The 24,660-nt window shown below is 42.2% G+C and overlaps 1 protein-coding gene across 1 annotated transcript; it reads left to right on the top strand.

Moving 5' to 3' along the window:
* Nucleotides 1-338: 338 nt before the first annotated feature.
* On the top strand, nucleotides 339-11,118 carry LOC120065731 (neuroblastoma suppressor of tumorigenicity 1-like). The gene is made up of 4 exons (XM_039016820.1): nucleotides 339-638; nucleotides 4,138-4,318; nucleotides 4,621-4,732; nucleotides 10,278-11,118. Exons 2-4 carry the CDS (start codon nucleotides 4,146-4,148, stop codon nucleotides 10,551-10,553), a joined length of 561 nt encoding a protein of 186 aa, XP_038872748.1. The 5' UTR covers nucleotides 339-638; nucleotides 4,138-4,145; the 3' UTR covers nucleotides 10,554-11,118.
* The last annotated feature ends 13,542 nt before the right edge of the window (nucleotides 11,119-24,660 follow it).

The raw sequence follows: 24,660 nt of genomic DNA, 5'->3' as shown, positions 1-24,660 counted from the left end.
ATATGGTCATGATATGCCTATGCCTATGTCATGCCTATGCAGTGTTGTATGACCTGAAAGGGAGAGGGGCTCAATTTGCTGAAACACTGATAAATTCAGACCTGCCAAACTCATTCACCCAACTCCCGTTCCCGGTCGTCCAAAAACACAGCGGGACTCCTGTCCGGAGGCACAGCCGCGCCTATACCCAAATCCATCAACTAAAGCAAAGGCGAGAACTTGGAACGTACAGCTTCACGGAAAAGACATAGCCTCCCGTTTTTGGAGAGAAGAGGTGTAAACAGACTCATAAGGGAAGGGATAGAGCACGGAGGGGAGGGACCCTGTACGCCGATGGACTTAGAGACCGATAGGGTTTCTAATGCGCACTGTCTTCTCACCCCTCTCCATATCTATCCGTCTCTCACTGGCGGAAGATGTAATTGTTTTCTAGGACTAGGAATTATATCAAGGGTGAATCCTTGCCTCAGCTGAAAGCAGTTATATTTTCCATTTCCAATGATCAACTAGAGCTTATCCTCCATCGTCTCTCCGGTCTCCTGCGGGACGGGTGGCAAGAGAGGGTTGGGAGAGACGGGTGTTGAAGCTCTAGTGAAGGGTCTCAGCAGAATATTGCTGCATTTTGGTGGTTCCCAACGGTAAGTAAACGTTTTTTTTTAAACTAACAGTCTATCCAGACGCAAAGTTCACATTTTTTTATGCTTTTCTCAGTCTCGGAGAGTTGCCAAAGTTTTACAACACAAAATGTCACGTTGCAAACAGGGCCGTAGCTACATATGAGGACACCGAGGTCTGAACCTCGGACATTTTTTCGAGTAAAAATAAAATAGAAAAATACACAAGGTGCAATTTCGAAGCTTGGTTGTGCATCAGCAGTTTTCCTCTTGTTATATGTCACTGTCAGTCATTCAATTAGCCCATGTCAGTTAAACATTTTTAGATCGGTAAATTAGTCTAGTTAGTCTAGCCAGCTATCTAAACTTGTTGTAGGCCTAATCACGTGCCCAGAGGCCCTGACCTCCAGGGGGGCCCCATTGATTTTGTTAGTCACTCTCACTCATATCATATTAACATGGCATAAGTCATGGCAAAATGTGTAGAATTGCAGGAAATTGGCTTTAAAACGGCAAAACGTTCTCGCCACCCCTTTGCAAATTAAATTCAAATCAAATCAAATTTTATTTGTCACATACACATGGTTAGCAGATGTTAATGCGAGTGTAGCGAAATGCTTGTGCTTCTAGTAAATTGTGTACAATTGCAGGAAATTAGCTGTAAAACTGCAAAAACAACAAAAATTGGTAAAGCAAATGTACTTGTTTACCTTTTGTTAATAAAATATATTTTCTGATAACAGATCCCTCTTTAGGTATGAAATTATAGTGTTTAATCCCTTGCTGAGTTAATAGGTTAATGGGTAGTGGCTAATTGTATAGCTAATAGACTACGTGTTTGTATATCGACGGAGGTGAATGAAGCTACAGTGATCAATATGCTAATTTCTGGGTTCATTTTTGCTTGTTTTTTGCTGTTCTCCAAATATAATTTTAGAGTTTTTAAATGGTATAGAAATGCAATAAATGAGCTTCAACTTTCATAAAATGTATTGGATGAGGTAAGGGGGAACCCTTCACTCCGGGCCTCACTAAAACTCCGACCCTGGCTAGAACCCTGGTTGCAAACTGCCTTCATTGAGAGTTGTAATTTGTCCTTCCTTTTGATAAGCTCATTGTAATTGTTTCCTGTGGTTCTGTTCTGTGGAGCTGTCTGATGATTATCATTTGCTGGATTTAATTAGCCTATTTGTCAGTTATTTTGCTATACACTGTAGCCAAGTTCTTAGAAGTGTGGTTAAGCATAATACATATTTTATGACCTGATTATAAACTAGGCCCTTAGCGTAAAAAAGTTTATTCCTTTAAGTGATTAGACCTATAAAGGCAAATATTTCTATAATTACATTAGTGCCAAAAAAGAGCTGGAATGCATGAAATAGCCCATCTGTAGAATTAGCACTTATTAAAATTTTCCACAGCTTCTTGTGCGCGTTTCTTCTTGTCATGCCCTCTCTCTCCAATCGCCTCTCACGCTCTCTGTTTTACAGCCACAGGGCATTTGGTCATTGGACAGCGATATCGAATCCTTCAGGAATGTTATTTGCCTGAAGAGACATTTTGTCCTCAAAGGTGACACATAAAACGACATGAAAAGGTTTGCAGCCAAAATGTTGTGACCAAACAACTTTTTAAGAAACAAAATATTATTTTTTGTAGGAGTTGGTAGATGACGAAACCGACCTACGCAGCTTTAAAATGAACTAGAGATAAGTTTTTGTGGATGTAGTTTATTCGAGTAAGGAGGTATTAAGCAGACATCTCCCTCTCTCCCACCTCTACCCCTTGGTCTCTCTGTCTTCTACTCTCTGCTGGGCCACTTTGAACCAATTGGGCTAAAGTTGTTAGTGAAAGTCTACACACTCCTTGCACAGTTGTCACATTTTGCTGCCATAATAAATCTAAAAAAGGATTACAATACATTTTTTCCTACTGATCTACACAATCTGCTACACATTTTAAATTGTCAAAGAAAATTATAGAACACTTTCTAAATTAATAATATATAAAACAACGAAAATGTCTTGATTGTGTATGTCTTCACACCCCAGAGTTAATACTAGGTGGAAGCACCTTTGGCTGCAATTACAGCTGTACATCATTTTTAATAAGATTGTACCAGTTCTTTACAACTCTTAAAGCAATATACACTGAGTGTGCAAAACATTAGGAACACCTTCTTAATATTGATTTGCACCCCCTTTCCCCCTCAGAACAGCCTAATTTCATTGGGGAATGAACTCTACAAGGTAGAGGCATTCCACAGGGATGCTGGCCCCTGTTGACTCCAATGCTTCCCACAGTTGTGTCAAGTTGGCTGGATGTCCTTTGGGTGGTGGACCATTCTTGATACACATGGGAAACTATTGAGTGTGAAAAACCCAGCAGCATTATAGTTCTTGAGGCTTAAAAATATTTCATTAACCTGTCTTCTCCCCTTCATCTACGCTGATTTGAAGAGGATTTAACAAGCAACATCAATAAGGGATCATAGCTTTCACCTGGATTCACCTGGTTAGTCTATGTCATGGAAAGAGCAGGTGTTTTGTACACTCAGTATGTTTTGTACACAGTACAAATCCAGTGGTGGAAAAAGTACTCAATTGTCATACTGGAGTATAAGTAAAGATACCTTAAAAGAACATTACTTCAGTAAATGTGAAAGTTACCCAGTAACATGTTGCTGTCCTGCCTGAGCATTCGAAATGTAACAAGTACTTTTGAGTGGCAGGCAAAATCTATGGGTGTAAAACGTACATATTTTCTTTAGGAATGTAGTAGAGTAAAAGTTGTCAAAAATATAAATAGTAAACTACCAATACCCCAAAAAACGACGTATGTAGTACTTCAAAGTATTTTTACTTAGTTACTTTACACCAGTACATATATCCATTGTTTTTGTCAAATTTGTTCAATATCAGTAAATTTGGTTGGGAATCAGGGACAGCAATATTGAATTTCAAGCAGATTTACGTCAGGACTGAGACTGGACCCCTCATGAACACTCAACACCTCTTGGAAAGCCATTGTTCTACACCTTTTCTTTGACTTTGAAAATGTGGAGCAGGTTGTGTAGATCAGTAGGAGGAAAATCTAATGTAATCCCTTTTTAGATTTAATTTTAAGGCAGCCAAATGTGACAACTGTGCAAGGGGTGTGTAGACTTTCACTAGGCAATCCTTCACTATTGTTCTTCTTCACAGGCAAAGCCAGAGCCAATTCGGCCATGTGAGCATAGCTCAGTGCAGATGATTACCGTGTTTAAATGGATGAGTGAAGAAGAGGATACAGAATGCTGCAAAACTGCAACAGGCTTTATTAATTAAAGCTATGCATATACCTAGAAGTTTCCCCCCCAAATCATGGCACATATTTTATAATTTGGTTTCTTGTGCAAAAACAGTCTGCTATTTCAATTATTTTTTAAGACATAACAACAGATGAAGAAGGCTAGGCATATGTAACTGAACTAACATAAATCATTTCAGGTGGTTATAACAATCAATGTTTTATGCTCCTTAAGGTGCAGTCATGTGGCAAAGAATTGTGATTTGCTGTGCGCTGCTTGAGCTCTGTTCGGCGGCACCGCCCGCTCACATCAACCGTCTGGCGCTGTTCCCTGACAAGAGTGCTTGGTGCGAGGCCAAGAACATCACACAGATAGTCGGGCACACTGGCTGCCAGCCTCGCTCTATCCAAAACAGGTCAGTATGGAACACGCACGCACGCACCTCTCCCTCCATACCACACATGCAAAGGCATTTCATACTATTTTCAAGAGGGTGACTGACTCACTTTAATAATGAAAAGCAGGAATGAAGTTTGACTTTGACTTTGAATGGCCAAATTACCCAAATAGCACTATAATTTGAATGTACATGGGTCACCTCCAAACAGAATCAAAGCAGCCATAAAATATACACATACTGTATATAAGCTGAATGGTGACATCTTCCCTCCCTCACTTCCCCCCTCTCTTTCCTCCCTCTCTCTCCTATCATCCCAGGGCGTGTCTGGGGCAGTGCTTCAGCTACAGCGTCCCAAACACCTTCCCCCAGTCCACCGAGTCCCTGGTGCACTGTGACTCCTGCATGCCTGCACAGACACAGTGGGAAGTGGTAAGTTCGCGCACACACACACACACACACACACACACAAACCCCAGATAATGTAACACTACTCTTTCAATATAAACACATGACCACAACTAGGGCTGTGGTGGTCACGTAATTTCGTCAGACGGTGATTGTCAAACAAATAACTCGTGATTGACCGTTAACAAAAACACATTTAGCGTCTCTTGGCTTCCACACACCTACAAGCCACTGATGCAGACCTTTGGAACATCTGCATTTTAAAAAGTCTAATAAATCCATGTTATATAGCCTACACCATCACAATAAATCAGTTATTTATTTTAGACAGGTCTAAAGAAAAATGTAGTCTATTTCAGAAGAACAGAATAGCATACTCTGAGTTGTCCTTATGTTAGGTCCTGACATGGCTATGCTATATGGATGTGGGCTACACTAGTTCATTTAGCAGACAAGATTTACTTAGAATTCCGTGGCATTATTTTATAGTATGAAGAATACAATTGAACATAGCTGAATAAAATAGAAAGGATATTTTCTCCAAACGATTTGAGGGAGTGGCACATGCAGCTATTCTGTGTTAAGCGTTAACAAAGAAATAGGTACTCCTATATGCTTAATTTAGAGTTATTAATGTAACTTGAGTTGTTCTACAAACTTTGGGCTATGTGTTTTTATTTTTAATACATTGTAAGGTTGCATAATGCAACTCTAGTGATGATTTGAAAAGATTCGTTTGAACGGCATGAGCTCTGCTTTGTTTTTGCGCAGGCTGTACACACTTTGTCAGTCTCTCATTCACAATTTGAGAAGCACTTGATAATGCCTCGAATTTCCCGGCAGAATCCCCTTAGTATGGCCATAATGCACCCTAAAAAAATCCAAGCAGCCCATCTCCCTAAATGCTGACCACTCCGAAGCACCTCTCATCTCACTCGCACCACTCTCCATCACATGATCAGGTCTTTCTCACAGGCTACAAGTGAAGACAGACAAATTGGGGACACAACTGCACACGTCTTTATTATTTGCATGTTGAAGATATTGGAACAACTGTCCACATTTACTTTTCGACAGCCAACAAGATGAGTAGGCCTAACTAACAGCAAAAGCACTAGCCTATGTCAATCTACTATCCCCCATTGTACAAAAGTTGACCTATTCTATTCTGTGCAATAAATAAATATTCCAAACATAGTCTGGGACAGTTGTGCGATGCAATAGATCCCAAATTAGTACAACCACTAGCATCCCAAAAACGTTCTCATGCAATGTTGCTCAGGCAACAGATCAGAACGTTTAGTTTCAAATGTTGACAAACTATTAGGCTATTTCTTCACATAATAAGCACAGCAATGTGAACACAGCAGTAGGCTTTAAGCGGGAATGTTCCATTAGCGGGAAAACACCATTATCAAAAGTGACCGCAAATGCTATTATGCATGTAATGCTTTTATTATAAAGGTGCATTTTATTTAAAATTTGTTAAAAAGTATTTTTTACCCCTTTTTCTCCCCAATTGGTAGTTACAGTCTTGTCCCATCGCTGCAACTCTCGTACGGACTCGGGAGAGGCGAAGGTTGAGAGCCATGCGTCCTCCAAAACACTACCGAGCCGCATTGCTTCTTAACACACTGCCCGCTTAACCCGGAAGCCAGCCGCACCATTGTGTCGGAGGAAACACAGTACAACTGGCGACGCGTTAGCGTGCATGCGCCCGGCCGCCACAAGGAGTCGCTAGAGTGTGATGGGACAAGGACATTCCAGCCTGCCAAACCCTCACCTAACCCGAATGACGAGGGGTCTATTGTGCGTCGGCTCATGGGTTTCCCGGTCACGGCCGGCAGTGACACAGCCCGGGATCGAACCCGGATCTGTAGTGACGCCTCAAGCACTGTGGTGCCTTAGACCGCTGCGCCACTTGGGAGGCCCCATAAAGGTGCATTTTATGGTGAAAATTATATTTCCCAAACTTGAAACTCACGCGCTGCATGCCAGTTAGGCTCTACACCCGTCATAAAGTGGATTAATGTTCTTCATTTTAAGAAGTTATTTGGCCACTTTAGTTGTGATACAAACCTTATCAAAACATATACAGTGGGGCAAAAAAGTATTTAGTCAGCCACCAATTGTGCAAGTTCTCCCACTTAAAAAGATGAGAGAGGCCTGTAATTTTCATCATAGGTACACTTCAACTATGACAGACAAAATCAGGAAAAAAAAAAAATCCAGAAAATCACATTGTAGGATTTTTAATGAATTTATTTGCAAATTATTGTGGAAAATAAGTATTTGGTCACCTACAAACAAGCAAGATTTCTCTCTCTCACAGACCTGTAACTTCTTCTTTAAGAGGCTCCTCTGTCCTCCACTCGTTACCTGTATTAATGGCACCTGTTTGAACTTGTTATCAGTATAAAAGACACCTGTCCACAACCTCAAACAGTCACACTCCAAACTCCACTATGGCCAAGACCAAAGAGCTGTCAAAGGACACCAGAAACAAAATTGTAGACCTGCACCAGGCTGGGAAGACTGAATCTGCAATAGGTAAGCAGCTTGGTTTGAAGAAATCAACTGTGGGAGCAATTATTAGGAAATGGAAGACATACAAGACCACTGATAATCTCCCTCGATCTGGGGCTCCACGCAAGATCTCACCCCGTGGGGTCAAAATGATCACAAGAACGGTGAGCAAAAATCCCAGAACCACACGGGGGGACCTAGTGAATGACCTGCAGAGAGCTGGGACCAAAGTAACAAAGCCTACCATTAGTAACACACTACGCCGCCAGGGACTCAAATCCTGCAGTGCCAGACGTGTCCCCCTGCTTAAGCCAGTACATGTCCAGGCCCGTCTGAAGTTTGCTAGAGAGCATTTGGATGATCCAGAAGAAGATTGGGAGAATGTCATATGGTCAGATGAAACCAAAATATAACTTTTTGGTAAAAACTCAACTCGTCGTGTTTGGAGGACAAAGAATGCTGAGTTGCACCATACCTACTGTGAAGCATGGGGGTGGAAACATCATGCTTCGGGGCTGTTTTTCTGCAAAGGGACCAGGACGACTGATCCGTGTAAAGGAAAGAATGAATGGGGCCATGTATCGTGAGATATTGAGTGAAAACCTCCTTCCATCAGCAAGGGCATTGAAGATGAAACGTGGCTGGGTCTTTCAGCATGACAATGATCCCAAACACACCGCCCGGGCAACAAAGGAGTGGCTTCGTAAGAAGCATTTCAAGGTCCTGGAGTGGCCTAGCCAGTCTCCAGATCTCAACCCCATAGAAAATCTTTGGAGGGAGTTGAAAGTCCGTGTTGCCCAGAAACAGCCCCAAAACATCACTGCTCTAGAGGAGATCTGCATGGAGGAATTGGCCAAAATACCAGCAACAGTGTGTGAAAACCTTGTGAAGACTTACAGAAAACGTTTGACCTCTGTCATTGCCAACAAAGGGTATATAACAAAGTATTGAGATAAACTTTTGTTATTGACCAAATACTTATTTTCCACCATAATTTGCAAATAAATTCATTAAAAATCCTACAATGTGATTTTCTGGATTTTTTTTCAGATTTTGTCTGTCATAGTTGAAGTGTACCTATGATGAAAATTACAGGCCTCTCTCATCTTTTTAAGTGGGAGAACTTGCACAATTGGTGGCTGACTAAATACTTTTTTGCCCCACTGTAGGCCTATGTGCTAGGCTACATGAGGGGTGATACAAACCTTATCAAAACATATAGGCCTATGTGCTAGGCTACATGAGGGGTGATACAAACCTTATCAAAACATATAGGCCTATGTGCTGGGCTACATGAGGTGTGCGACTATGATTAGAAAAAAGTCACACAAAAAAGGCATTGTTTCTTATGCTGAGCATCATTCACAAGTGATAGGCTAATATTGTCACCCATCAGACTATTCTTGATTTAATCTTGTCTTTACATATGCTAAATAATATATGTGTGAAATTCATTTTGATTTAGAATGGAAACAGGGGCAGGGGAAAAAATGTCGTCTCTGCACTTAAATGAATGGAGGACGCTTTTCCTGCGGTCCATTTTCATGCCAGCCAGGTAGGCTGTACTCCTGTTGTAAAGATAAGCAATGTGCCTAATATTAGGAAAGTTGAGAAATACATATAGTAGGCCTAGCCTATAGAAAGCTGTTGGGACCCTCCTCTTTTTAATGGAGGCCATCACTCTGTTTTCTCGCGCTATTGCATAGCCTATAGAAATGTTGCGCAACATGAGCTCATGTGCTCTCATGAAGTGTTTGATTCGATTTTCGATTATATTTGAAATGATGTCAGAGTGATTAGAGGGACAATAGAGTGCTGAGTACCAGGCAGTTAGCAAGCTTGGTAGGCTACTAATGACCATCAGCCACATCAGAGCTTGGAGAATTACCGTGACTAAACGGTCACGTGGAATTTGACTGCCTTCATGACTCATGACCGCCGGTGTGGTGGTAATACGGTCACCGCAACAGACCTAACCACAACCCCAGTAGCCTACAGAAACACACATTACCACAACCACAATTGATCCTGCATTTAATTCATCCGAGGTTTCCCTTGTTGTCTGTCTTTAATGGGCCTGTCTGTCTAGTAGCCAGGGATTCCAGAGCCCTGGAACAACAAATTCCCTGTGTTGAGGTGTATGTAGTTTGGAGAGCAGCCAGACAGGTAGGATAAGAGTAGGCCTGGGACCACAGGTGATGTGACTTCATGCCTCAAGAGAAAAAGCTTGATGTACATGTTATATACTCTATACAATATTGAAAAATAAATGGAAGCAGACTCATGTGCCTTATCAACCCTGTTGTTGATATATTAATTATTACTATGATTCTGACTCTTTTGATCCACATAAACCTTCTGTGTCTCTCTTTGATAATGGAATGCACTTTTTCAGGATTTTTATATCTTGGCTAAAAGCAGTTGTGTTCCTCTGAGCATAAAAGCTTCTCAAGACTTACAATTCTGCCATTTATTTTCATGGTCTCCATCCATAATGGTGCATTGTCAAATTATTTCAGATCCCGCCTATTGTTGGTGTGGCAGCTGTGTCAAGCATGAATTCCTAAAAGCACAACATGACTCAGGGATACATTGTTTGAAGATGGATACTGAGGCTTTGTCAGACTGTAGGAGTGTCCAGCAGTGCTTGTTCATTTTTTTAAACCAGGCAAGTCAGTTAAGAACAAATTCTTATTTACAATGACGGCCTAGGAACAGTGGGTTATCAGCCTTGTTCAGAGGCAGAACAACAGATTTTTACCTTGCCAGCTCAGGGATTTGATCTTGCAACCTTTCAGTTACTGGCCCAATGCTCTAACCACTAGGCTACCTGCCTTTTCCTGAGTGTGTGTGTGTGTGTGTGTGTGTGTGTGTGTGTGTGTGTGTGTGTGTGTAAGTAAGTGAGTAAGTAATGCATTGTATGTTGTGTGTGTGTAATGCATTGTATGTTGTGTGTGTGTAATGCATTGTACGTTGTGTGTGTGTGTTATGCATTGTACGTTGTGTGTGTGTGTAATGCATTGTACGTTGTGTGTGTCTGTAGGTGACTCTGGAATGCCCGGGCATTGAGGACACTCCTCGTGTGGATAAACTGGTGGAGAGGATCCTCCACTGCAGCTGCCAGTCCTGCAGTAAGGAGGGAGCCCAGGAGGGGGCAGTGATGCAGCTCTACCTATCAGAGAGCGCCCAGGACCCTCCTTCCTCACCAGAGAGCCACCACGGCGGCTCACCCCCTCACTCCCACACAGACACACACTCTCAGCATGCTCACAAACACACAGAGCCACACCCGCACACAGACACATCTGATGGAGGGTAGGTCGCTCGATCGCCGCTGACACTCCTCTTTCACCATTCCTGATTCTTCTCCCAAATCACTCCACAAGTTGTTTCTTATACACACAGTTACAGTATGATGCATTTTCCCTTCTTTTCGATTCAGCCACTGTTTCTTCATTCAACACCTTAAAAGCACTTTGTCATGTTAAGTGAGGTTTTATTTTCAATGAAAACTGCTTATAAAAGCGCACACACAGAAGCTCATTCATGCTGTACTCTTCACAAGACAACCATAGTATATATTAGCGCTTTAAACTCACCAGTTTACACAATGTTTGTCATCTAACTTCTCACGTAGGACAACGAATATCACAATCCTACACACACTCAGGCATGCACTCTGACACAGCTATAGACCTTTGAAGCTGTAGACTTATTTCTGTTCATCTGGCGTGAATTTGTTTTTTAATCATAGAGCTACAGTATAAACTGTACAGTTTCTTGACTTAATGTCTCTCACCAATTTGCATTAGTATCTGACCTAAAGCTATATGTTCCAATTTGTTCTTCTCATACGAGAATAAAGCTCTTTTTGTTCAATCTTATCAATGAAGCTCTATCTGTAGTGATTTATTTAAGGCTTTTGTCTATTATTGTCATCATGTAGTGGGAACATGATCTTGGACAAGTCAGCTGCCTATGTTCATATATAATAGATTTGATTATGCTTCTCTCTGCTGGTTTAAAGAGGTACTGCAGAGGGCAACTTGATAAAGATGCAGCAGCATGCGCTGTTTTTTATTTAACTAGGCAAGTCAGTTAAGAACAAATTCTTATTTACAATGACGGGCTACCCCGGCCAAACCCTAACAATGCTGGGCCAATTGCGCCGCCCCTACAGGACTCTCAATCACGGCCGGTTGTGATACAGCCTGGAAATCGAACCAGGGTCTGTAGTGACGCCTCTAGCACTGAAATACAGTGCCTTAGACCAATCGGGAGCTGTACTGGTGTGCATGTCATTTCAAACTAAAAAGTCTAATGATCACAAGAAAAAAATGCAGCATTTGGATACAGAACACCATTATCCCAGAAACCCTAGACCCACTCCAATTTGCATACCGCCCCAACAGATCCACAGATGATGCAGTGTCTATTGCACTCCACACTGCCCTTTCCCACCTGGACAAAAGGAACACCTATGTGAGAATGCTATTCATTGACTACAGCTCAGCGTTCAACACCATAGTGCCCTCAAAGCTCATCAATAAGCTAAGGACCCTGGGACTGAACACCTCCCTCTGCAACTGGATCCTGGACCTCTTGACGGGCCACCCCCAGGTGGTAAGGGTAGGTAACAACACATCCGCCACGCTGATCTTCAACATGGGCCCCTCAGGGGTGCGTGCTCAGCCCCCTCCTGGACTCCCTGTTCACTCATGACTGCACGGCCAGGCACGACTCCAACACCATCATTAAATTTGCAGATGACACAACAGTGGTAGGCCTGATCACCGACCATGAGACAGCCTATAGGGAGGAGGTCAGAGACCTGGCCGTGTGGTGCAGGACAACAACCTCTCCCTCAATGTGATCAAGACAAAGGAGATGATTGTGTACTACAGGAAAAAGAGGACCGAGCATGCCCCCATTCTCATAGACGGGGTTGCAGTGGAGCAGGTTGAGAGCTTCAAGTTCCTTGGTGTCCACATCACCAACAAACTATCATGGGCCAAGCACACCAGACAGTCGTGAAGCGGGCACGACAAAACCTATTCCCCCTCAGGAGACTGAAAAGATTTGGCATGGGTCCTCAGATCCTCAAAAGGTTCTACAGCTGCACCATCGAGAGCATCCTGACTTGTTGCGTCACTGCCTGGTATGGCAACTGCTCGACCTCCGACCGCAAGGCACTACAGAGGGTAGTGCAAATGGCCCAGTACATCACTGGGGCCAAGCTTCCTGCCATTCAGGACCTCTATACCAGGCAGTGTCAGAGGAAGGCCCGAAAAATTGTCAAAGACTCCAGCCATCCTAGTCATAGACTGTTCTCTCTGTCTGCTACCGCACGGCAAGCGGTACCGGAGCGCCAAGTCTAGGTCCAAGAGGCTTCTAAACAGCTTCTACCCCCAAGCCATAGGAGTCCTGAACATCTAGTCAAATGGCTACCCAGACTATTTGCATTGCCCCCTCCATTCTCCACACCACTGCCACTCTCTGTTGTCATCTATGCATAGTCACTTTAACAACTCTACCTACATGTACATACTACCTTAACTAATCGGTGCCCCCGCACATTGACTCTGTACCGGCATCCCCCTGTATATATTGTTATTTTTTACTGCTGCTCTCTAATTACTTGTTACTTTTTATCTCTTATTCTTATCCGTATTTTTGGAAACTGCTCTGTTGGTTAGGGGCTTGTTTCACTGTAAGGTCTACACCTGTCGTATTCGGCGCATGTGACTAATACAATTAGATTTTATTAAAATTTGATTTGATTTGAGAAGTATTCGGATTTGAAAACAAGTTACAGAATTTTCCATCTCTTTACATTGGCTACCTTTCAAAGTGCAGAGGTTAAGGCTGTGCGTGTTATAATCCTAACTGTGGACTATAGATGTGTGTGTTTTGGCCATGTTTGCATCGTCACTACTCTGCCTACAGCAGTCACAATGGACACGCTGTTCTCGAATAGAAACCCTTGGCTAGTAAGTAACATACAGATCAAACACACAGAGGACTTTCCCCCCATTTTAACCAACACTAAACGGCAGGCATTAAAACTACAAAACGTACCCCCCCCCCACACACACATCAATAATGCATTCATGTACATCATCAATGATCTGTTTTCACAATTTCAAATGTAAAGTATTGTAATGTAAATTCCCACTCTCCTTTTTCTCCACCAGCTAAGTGCTTTATTATCTGAGTTTGAGATCATATGGACAATGTTCCTGTTTCTACCTTTATGAAGGTTAACTGTCATCTGATAATTTCATCACTGAGTGATTTTGACCTATAAAGCCACTAAAATATAAACCTTCCCAATGAGATGTCATGGCAACCCAGAGTGGCGTGTTGTCGATAGATGGAGTTGGGCAGAGTGACTAAAAGCCTGAGGAAGAAGGAGTTCAGAGAGAGAGAGCGAGTACAGCTTGAGCTCATCCATTAGTGCAGCTCTCTGGTTTGTCTGTAGGTAGAGCTCAATACAGTTTAATATACAGATAGTGAAGGGGATCAGTGGGGTGTCTGAGGTCAGGGACAGACAGAGGTTACATTGACCAGAGAGATCTATTCCTGGCTGATATTAAGTTACAGTAACTTATGGCTGCTTTGCATTACAAGAAAAATGAATGATTAAACAGCTGTGACTGTGTGTTTTGACTTGAAACTGTTCAAACCTTTCAATTGACAACTAAGCATGATTAGGTAACGAACAAAAAAGACCAACCATGTTTGAAACCATAACCGAACAGACCAGCAGATGTCAGTATGACTGCATTGAGAAGTTGTCCTGAGTATCAGTGGGAGAGGACTACACGGGGTGGTTTTTCCAGTAAAAGGTCCTACTCCAGAGAGAGAGAGAGAGAGAATACTCCAGGGAGAGTTTTCTATTCATCATTTGTCAACCATGTCATACCATCAGTTTAACCTAGTCCCCAGCTGGGCCCGGCCCATTCCTACAGACAGCAAGGGAAGTGGAGAGAATGTGGAGAGAGTGACAGTGTGTGTGTGTGTGTTTGTTTTTTTGTTTGGGAGGGACTGCTGTATCGGCTACTGTGAGACATTAGAGGGGGTGAGCGGGGTATGATATCCGTAATCTGTCACATGGGGATAGCCCAATCCAGACCTCTCTCATCAGAGAGGTGCGTAGGACAGCCTCATGTCTGGCTGATATAACCAACAGGGATTATTAATCAAGCCCTCCATGTCCCATCTGTAGGTTAACAGTACCAGAGCCTGTACAGGTAACACTGCCAACAAGCAGCCTATGTCCAAGAGATGAGTGCTGCTTTGCCTGGCTTTGGTCTTCTGATGCTGCATCACTGAGGGATTTGTGCTTATATGATGCCGCTTTTACCAAGGCTTTTGGTAAACAAGGATAATTAACATAGGGATGCAGTAATGCATTACATGAGAGTAAGTTTATGATGCTCAAAGTAAACTTGGATAAAATTATTTTTTTTAAAGTACAAAAAAAAACGTTAGATGAGCTTCCAAAGTAAGGTCAAACGTTGGGAAAATCAGATTCAGCTAAAAGAGAAGAGGACAATATAAGTGGGACATCATTTAAACAGGCGAATACTAATAGGGTTTACGGTATGGTCTGCTCATCCCGTTATCTCAGTTTAACTCCACCACTTGCGTGTGAAGTCACTAATGTTGAAGAGGACAGTGTGCCGTGTCCAATTGTGCTGAGGTGGACTCTCTCAAACTCTCTCTCTCTCTCTCTCTCTCTCTCTCTTTATCTCTCGCTCTCTCTCTCTCTCACTCAAACACTAACATAGTACACATACTCACAGCATGCGCTCTGCGCACCGCTCTGATCTATACACACTCGAACTCAGCACGCAAGCATCACTGTGCTACTGTCTTGGAAAAGGCAATAGGTGCGCATCCTATGAAGCGCTGTTTTGTTTGTTTTTACTGTTCTCAGCAAACGAGGAAATATCATCTTATTCTGACATACTCTGGAGTTTGGAAGCACCTGCTCTTGTTCTGGGGTCAACAATTTCAAAGGAGACTTCTGAGGCATAGTGACAGAGACACCAGAGCGAGGTAAATGTACAAATATATTTGGAATACAAATCTGCTTGGATTGTTGTATTTTGCGAAATACTATATCTTAAGTATGATGACAGTGTTGGCTTTTAAATGTGTTATTTATAGTTGTGAGTCCCACTGGGGACAGACGTCAGTTCAACGTCTAGTTTTGATTTACATTTGGTTGAGCTGCCAACAAATGTAAATTCAAACGTGAAATCAACCAACAATTCATTGGATTTAGGTTAAAAGTTGATGATTTATGTTGCAAATCCAATCCGTTTTCCGCACTGATTGAACGTTATTACGTTACATTTTTTGGTTGAAATGATGTGGAAACAACATTGATTTAACCAGTTTTTATCCAGGTGGTGGTGCTGCTACTAAGAAGCCCGGTCGGTGAAGGGGTGGGGAGGGGGGGTGGACAGATCGCTGTTATCGATTCCACTAAGCGCAGGATGGGGTGGGGATAGGGATGGGGCGGGGTGATGAAAATAATGATAATATACCGGACACAAGATATTTAAATGTATCTGGGCGTGATGGTAAATGGGTCCTTTTATGAGTCCTTATTGTGTTCTGTGGAACAACAATATACTGTACCTTGTTGTTTCATCTCTCTCTCTCTCTCTCTCTCTCTCTCTCTCTCCATTTTTCCCCCAATTTTAAGTGGCTTTATTGGCATGGGAAACATGTTTACATTGCCAAAGCAAGTGAAATAGATAATAAACAAAAGTGAAATAAGCAATAAAAAATGTACAGTAAACATTACACTCACAAAAGTTCCAAAATAATAAAGACATGTCAAATGTTATATTATGTATATATACAGTGTTGTAATGATGTGCAAATTGTTAAAGTACAAAAGGGAAAATATATAAATATAGGTTGTATTTACAATGGTGTTAGTTCTTCACTGGTTGCCCTTTTCTTGTGGCAACAGGTCACAAAACTTGCTGCTGTGATTGCACACTGTGGTATTTCACCCACTAGATATGGGAGTTTCTTAATATTCTGTCACTGTGTACTCTCTGTTTAGGGCCAAATAGCATTCTAGTTTGCGCAGTTTTTTTGTAAATTCTTTCCAATGTGTCAAGTAATTTTCTTTTTGTTTTCTCATGATTTGGTTGGGTCTAATTGTGTTGATGTCCTGGGGCTCTGTAGGGTCTGTTTGTGAACAGAGCCACAGGACCAGCTTGCTTAGGAGGCTCTTCTCCAGGTTCATTTCTCTGTAGGTGATGGCTTTGTTATGGAAGGTTTGGGAATCTTTTCCTTTTAGGTTGTCGAATTTAACAGCTTTTTCAGGATTTTGATAATTAGTGGGTATCGGCCTAATTCTGCTCTGCATGCATTATTTGGTGTTTTACGTTGTACACAGAGGACATTTTTGCATAATTCTGCATGCAGAGTCTCAATTTGGTGTTTGTCCCATTTTGTGACTTCTTGGTTGGTGAGAAACCCCAGACCTCACAACCATAAAGGGCAATAGGTTCTATAACTGATTCAAGTATTTTTAGCCAGATCCTAATTGGTATGTCGAATTTGATGTTCCTTTTGATAGTTTAGAAGGCTCTTCTTGCCTTGTCTCTCAGATCGTTAACAGCTTTGTGGAAGTTACCTGTGGTGCTGATGTTTAGGCCAAGGTATGTATCGTTTTTTGTGTGCTCTGGGGCAATGGTGTCTAGATGGAATTTTTATTGTGCAACTGGACCTTTTTTGGAACTCCATTATTTTTGTCTGACTGAGATTTACTGTCCGGGCCCAGGTCTGACAGAATCTGTGCAGAATATCTAGGTGCTGCTGTAGGCCCTCCTTGGTTGGGGACAGAAGCACCAGATCATCAGCAAACCGTAGACTTTGACTTCAGATTCTAGTAGGGTGAGGCCGGGTGCTGCAGACTGTTCTAGTGCCCTCGCCAATTCGTTGATATATATGTTGAAGATGGTGGGGCTTAAGCTGCATCCCTGTCTCACCGCCCAGCCCTGTGCAAAAACATATGTGTGTTTTTTGTCAATTTTACCATACACTTGTTTGTGTACATGGATTTTATAATGTTGTATGTTTTTCCCCCAATACCACTTTCCATCACTTTGTATAGCAGACCCTCATGGCAAATTGAGTTGAAAGCTTTTTTGAAATCAACAAAGCATGATAATACTGCCTTTGTGTTGGTTTGTTTGTTTGTCAATTAGGGTGTGCAGGATGAATGCGTGGTCTGTCGTACATTAATTTGGTAAAACAGACAATTTGACATTTGCTCAGTACATTGTTTTTGCTGAGAAAATGGATGAGTCTGCTGTTAATGATAATGCAGAGGATTTTCCCAAGGTTGCTGTTGACACATATACCCCGGTAGTTATTGGGGTCAAATTTGTCTCCACTTTTGTGGATTGGGGTGATCAGTCCTTGGTTTCAAATATTGGGGAAGATGCCAGCGCTGAGGATGATGTTAAGGAGTTTAAGTATAGCCAATTGGAATTTGTGGTCTGTATATTTTGTCATTTAATTTAGGATACCATCAACCCCAGGCCTTTTTGGATTGGACAGTTTGTATTTTGTCCTGTAGTTCATTCAATGTAATTGGAGAATCCTGTGGGTTCTGGTAGTCTTTAATAGTTGATTCTAAGATTTATTTGATCATGTATATGTTTTTGCTGTTTGTTCTTTGTTATAGAGCCAAAAAGATTGGGGAAGTGGTTTATCCATACATCTCCATTTTGGATAGATAACTCTTCGTGTTCACCATAATGAAGGCGTAGGCTCAGGTTTTCTGGGTCTCTATGTGTTTGGTTGGATAAGTTTCTCAATTTCTTTCTTAGGTTTTTGCATTCTTCATCAAACCATTTGTCATTGTTGTTAATTTACTTAGGTTGTCTGCTTGACATTTTTAGATTTGATAGGGAAGCTGAGAGGTCAAATATACTGTTTAGGTTTTCTACTGCCAAGTTTACACCTTCACTATTAAAGTGAAACCTTTTGTCCAGGAAATTGTCTAGAGGGGATTGAATTTGTTGTTGCCTAATAGTTTTCTGGTAGATCTCCACACTTTTTCCCTTCCATCTATAGCATTTCTTAATATTATTCAGTTCCTTTGACTTTGATTCCTCATGATTGCGTAATGCTTGTTCAAGTAGAGTGTGATTTTGCTGTGATCTGATAGGGTTGTCAGTGGACTGACTGTGAACGCTCTAAGAGACTCTGGGTTGAGGTCAGTGATAAAGTAGTATACAGTACTACTGCCAAGAGATGAGCTATAGGTGTACCTACCATAGGAGTCCCCTCGAAGCCTACCATTGACTATGTACATACCCAGCGTCCAACAGCGCAGCAGGGGTTGTGTTGGTTATGTTGTCGTAGTTGTGTTTGTCCCCCTGTGTGCTCAGGGTGTCGGGTTCTTGTCCTGTTCTGGCATTTAGGTTGCCACAGACTAGTACATGTCCCTGAGCCTGGAAATTGTTGATCTCCCCCTCTAAGATGGAGAAGCTGTCATCGTTAAAGTATGGCGATTCTATTGGGGGGATATACAGTAGGTAGCACACATGAGGACATTTTTCTCTGTTGAGATAATTTCCTTATTAATTTCTAGATAGATGTAAAATGTTCCTGTTTGAACTAACTTAATAGAGTGTGTTTGGTCCGCTCTGTACCAAATTAAAATACAGCCTAAGTCTCTACCCTGTTTCACACCAGGTAGTTTGATAGATGGGACTACCAGCTCTCTGTAACCTAGAGGGCAACCAGTGGGTCCGTCTCATTTATACCATGTTTCTTGTAGGATGACAATGTCTGTATTTCCAATTTCTTTGATGAAGTCTGTGTTCCTGCTCTTTAGGCCGAAGGCAGATGACCTCAGACCTTGTATATTCTAGGATGAGATAGTAAAAGCTTTGTGTTCCATAGTGTCTAGTGTTGTTTTTGTGTGGTTTAGTCACAGCTCATGCAGCCTTACACCAAATCCATAGTTAATGTTTCCTCTCTCAGAAGTCTGTTTTATAGCTGTACGTCAAATATCATTACTGGTTTACCATTAGTCACAAAGCTGTGTGTTGGTCCGTGACATCCCGGTGGTAAAGACATTAACGTGTGGGGAAATATAGAACAATAGGCAGGGGATTGCAGGAAAAGTAGGATTACGCTACATCCATGAAGAATGACATTGGACTATTCACTCTCCTACTGATAAAACTCCATGGTTAAATGTATCAATGTATTCTCTCTCTCCTCCTTTCTCCTTCCATCTCTCTCTCCCCATCAGGATGTGTGGGGTGGACGTGGACCTGGATGAGGGGGGCTGGGTGGGGGAGGGGGTGAAGATGCTGCCCCATCCCCTGGCCCACAGTGAGGGCAGCGCATGGGGCAGCCGCCGGGGCAGGTGTGGCTGTGTGGCGTGCGGGGCGGGGCTGCTGTTGTGGAATGTGGGCGTGGTCCTGGTGTGTGTCCTGGTCCTGGTGGCCGTGTTCACCCTAGTCCTGCTGCCTGCCTCACTGCTGCTCTACGTCGGCTTCCTCTGCCACTCACGGGTGAGTAGTGGGCTACTCATAGTGCCACTCAATGTCTCTAACACAACCTTTGACCATCAGAATACTGTGGTAGGATTTTATTTTATTGAGGTCATAATGCTTAGCTTGCTAGATTTCTCTGATTAGCTTAGTATGTTGCTGCAAGTATGCTACATTTGACTCTTTGCTTCAAGTCAGGACACCAGTTGTATCTTAGAGATATTGTCTCATTTGTCTGACTACTGTAACACAATAATGATTTCAAAACATTACAACTTATAACTCAAAGTTTTATTTACAAGATTCTCAGATCAAACCTCTGCCATGTTTTCAAAAGTTGTGCATCTGTTAAACTCCGCCAATTGACCTTTTAGAAACCAATCAGATTTGTTCTGCCCTAAACCAATCAGATTCTTTCTGCTCTTTAAACAAAGTTGACTACACTTTATGTCAACCTGCGTTATGCTTGGCAACCCTTAATAAACCAGTAAATAACAGCTTATTTGCATATGGAACCAGCTAAAATAACATAATATTAAGAACCCCACTAATGGATAACTGTCTGCCGTGCCCCAACATGAAAGTGTTTCAACATGAAATTATATGAACGATTCCCTTCTGCTCCACCCTAACCCAACACTGTAAAAGTATACCGAGCTTGCCCAAGTATTTAAAGAGTGGTAGGATTCAGTTCTTGTCGCTCATGGCACAGAGAACACCCTGGACCAGAGGAAAACAAACACACTCAGGGTGGGACAGGGCGTCGAGGTTCAATTATCTGTCCAAGTGGGAGTATGTACTGTAGATTATGAAGAGTAGGGGGGCAAGCGCATAACCCTGGGGCACACCCTGTGTTTCTTCAGCAGTACATGGCACAGGCACTGGGAACACCCAGGGGCAGACAGATACACCACCACATTTCTGGGTAAGATAGGGGTTGGCAGGGAAGTCCTATCAGCCTCACCCTTCTTTAGACATCACCCGGAAGCTGACATCACTTCATTGGCCTATAGGCAACATTAAAGTGAGAGTTGACTTTAAAATCAAAGTTAGTGCAGATCTCATAAAGTGCATGGTTTAATGTCAAGATGAGACCACTTCTCATGCCACCTCTTATGTAGATCCGGCTATATTCCTCAATCACAAATGAATGGGAAAGGGAAGCATATTGCTGGATAGACAACAGATGGCCTGGATGCATCTTGGCATTAGAACACTTTTGAGGTCTTAAAGCATCTGACAAACGTAATTTAAATTTAAAACTTAACTATAATTTTAGGCGGACTGTGTCTAGAACACACTGGACTACAACATGATTATGATGTGCTGAGAAGCAAACTTGTTTTTGGAGTAAGCTGTCATGTTAAGACCACCTTTAAGAAGAGACTGTGTCTAAAACAGGATTATGATGTGCATTCTGAGGCAGTCAGTAAATGCTAGCACTCTCATAATGATGCTAAAGTGTCCTCTAAGATATACAGCTGTTGCCCTTGTCGAAGAGTAGACGCCCCAATGTACCTTTTCACAGTGGCCTTGCTTGTCTCCATTATCGATGTTACAGTAAAATATGGCTCTATACTAGGTTTAACTTTTTACATGCGTTTGCTAACTTTTTAGATATTTGGAAGAATTTTGTGTACGATCACACTGATTTATCTTTCTTTGGAAAGTTGCCATTTAATGAAATCAATAGCAATCCTAAATATCTTAAAACACCTTGAAGACACTGGTATTTTCAAGGGGTTTTCATTTCCACATCTTCATTAGTGATGGCTGGGGAGGATGTACCATTATACAGAATGTGAGTGCTATTTTTAAAGTGTAGCTTAATGGAATGTTGTGAACAGTACTATATAGAAGACAACAGGTTCCAGTATAGACCCTTGCTGCCTGCCAGAGTTGGGGGTGTCAATCAACAGTTTGTCTTGGAGAGGTGATGGATGGGACAGTAAGAGAGGATATCCATGAGAAGATCTGATTGTTGAAATTAGTACCAGTTAGTCCCCAGCTGGGCCCAGGCCTATACAGACAAGACAGAAAAAGTGTGTCTGTGTGTATGCGTGTGTAGATGAGTGTGTACTTGTAGTTGGTGATGGGCTCGAGGTTGCAGAGCTCAGTTGAGGTGGCTGGGGAAATTCCTCTTGAAAATGTTGACAATTAGAGAATTATATGCCAGAGAGTTATTATAGAATGTAGCCCTATTGAGACAACACTGAGTGTGTTTGAGTGTTTGTGTACTCCTATGTAAGTGTTTTTGTGCATTTCTGTTTGTGCGCGTGCATGTCTGTCTGCCTGTGCATGTCCCTCTCTGTGTAGCTGTATCCCTCCCTCCTCTTCCCTCTTGCTGACAGTGTGTATATAGTATGTCACCCATTAGCATTGCTTACAGGTTTTTAGTCTAGCAAGCAGAGCAAGGGTTCCACTCTTATCTCTATCTGTCTCTCTCTCATCCCAGTCTCTCTCCATCTTCCTCCGTCTCTCTCTCTCTCTCCCTCTCTCTTTCGGTGGCACTCACGGGTGATTGACAGCCTAGGGGTTTTATTGGCTCTTATCTGAACATTGAAGGGAAACTGGGAAAGAGTCTGTCACGCCCCACTACCTTCCCTCATATGGTCCCTCTTGCTTTCTCATGCGTGCACACACACACACACACACACACACACACACACACACACACACACACGCACGCGCACACGCACACGCACGCACGCACGCACACACACACACACCTCCCCCTCAGTTCTGTTCAGTTAAAGATAAAGCACCAACATTTGCTTCACCAACAAAAACAACTCAGAAACACGTACTGTATCAATATAATTGTCCATATCTTTGGAGTCTGTTTCTGTCTGAATGTTACATTAGTCTCCCTCTCCACCCCCGCAGGTCCTAGACTCCCACTCTCCTTTCTGCCGTTACCTCGACGACAACAGCTGCTCCGCCCTTATTATCCTGGGCTTCGTGATGATGTCACCGCTGGTGGTGGTGGCGGCAGCCATCTTCTGTGGGCTGCTCCGGAGGCTGCGACTCCTCCTGCTGTTTCAGCCAATCACACGCGCCTGGTACCGTGGACAGGGCTTGGACTGGGGAGGCGACGTCCGTGCTTGGGTCTGATTGGACCAACGCTCTAATAAACCAGTTGTCTAAAAGTTTAATAGGTCAACGGTCAAGAGAGAATCCAGTCCTGGAGAATCGCTGTGTCACCTAATGTATTTAGTGTCCTATTAAACTGTAGTGAATGTCATAAATGGATATAACAGGAACCAGTCCAATTATTTAAAAACAGAGCTTGACATGTTAACAAGGCAGTGGTTAGGGGAGTATTGCTGGTCAGAGAGGAGACAGTGGAGGCAATGGTGGGATATACTAGCAGCTGTTCTCTGTGAATTTGTATTGGTTATGTATATTTATATTTTTCTGTTATCAATTATCTGTTAACATATAGTTGTGAACATGATGTAGCAGATAAACGAAACAGTATTGCATAAACTGTCACTCAAATGTCTAGAATGGAAGGAAAATATGATTACAAACTTACTTCTTTTGACAGATGCTGTTCATTCTATTGATTTCATTATTTTCACCATCTGGGTTAAAGGGCAATTCTGCCACTTTTCACCATCTGGGTTAAAGGGCAATTCTGCCACTTTTCAACCTCATATTCATTATCTTCAGCACCAAATCAGTATCTAAATCAAATACAATTGTATTGGTTGCATACACATATTTATCAGATGTCATTACGCGTGTATCAAAAAGCTCCAACAGTGCCGTAATAGTGTGAGTGTGTCTGAATAATGATGAGTGAGAAAGTTAGACGCACAAATATCATACACCTCAAAAATGCTAACCTCCCCTGTTATAGTAATTGTGAGAGGTTAGCATGTCTTGAGGGTATGATATTTGTGAGTCTGTCACTTTCTCACTCATCATTATTCAGACACACTCTCTCAGACACACACTTTAAGTATTAATGGTGATAAGAGGGAGGGTTCCAGTACAGTGGGTCTGCAGTGGCATGATTCACTCTGCCTCGAATAATGTTTGATAGTCATCTTCAGATTCCTCATTAAACTTCAAACTCTCCAACTTTAGATGTACTGACAAGTACATGCACTTATTCATTTTCCCCTGATGTGGCCCAATTAACTGGGGTTTAATGTGACCAATTTGTACACTGAGTAGCTTAATAGACTCTCTTTTTTTACACTCAGGGCTATTACTGTAACACACACTGTTAAAATAAAGTGCTTTGTAACGCTAAAATGAGTGGCAACTGAGCTGCCACCACCTTAAAGGAGACGAAACCTTAACTTTGCTGGATTATTGAAACACATGGTTGTGAGGGTATTGAGACAGATTGATGGTGTACTGAAACATTCATCCTGAGGTGCTCTGAAACATGACATGTTGTGTTGTAACATCACTTTCTTTTAACACCTTGCCAGACTTACATGGAAAAGGTTGAAAACACTATTATGGTGTTTCAAATCCTGTCTAGTGCAGAATTACAGTAGATCCATTTACCTATACTGTAAATGAGAGTCCCTCTTATAGTAGGCCTATATTCCCTGCTCTTATATATTGTGTTGACAAACTCCTCATTTGTAATTCCAAAAATGAATGTCAAAAGTGGGATGCAATAACATGTGGCGTGGTAGGGCAAAGCCTAAGCAGGCTAAATTGGCATAGGCTATTTAGTGTTGCATATAGCATGTGGGGCTAGCATCAAACAATAGGTAAAGCTAAAGCTAGTAGGCAAACAAGCCAGCAGTATGAACTAAAAAGCTGGCCTTACAAAATGACAGCCAATCAAAATGAATGATTTTGTCACATGATCCAGGTTCGGAACGAGAGACGAGAGGATGTTTTATTTGA

This window comes from Salvelinus namaycush, chromosome 20 (genome assembly GCF_016432855.1).
Source record: "Salvelinus namaycush isolate Seneca chromosome 20, SaNama_1.0, whole genome shotgun sequence".
Classification (NCBI taxonomy): Eukaryota; Metazoa; Chordata; class Actinopteri; order Salmoniformes; family Salmonidae; genus Salvelinus; species Salvelinus namaycush.
Note: the sequence above shows the minus strand (reverse complement) of the source record. Positions and strands in the feature narration are given on the sequence as shown.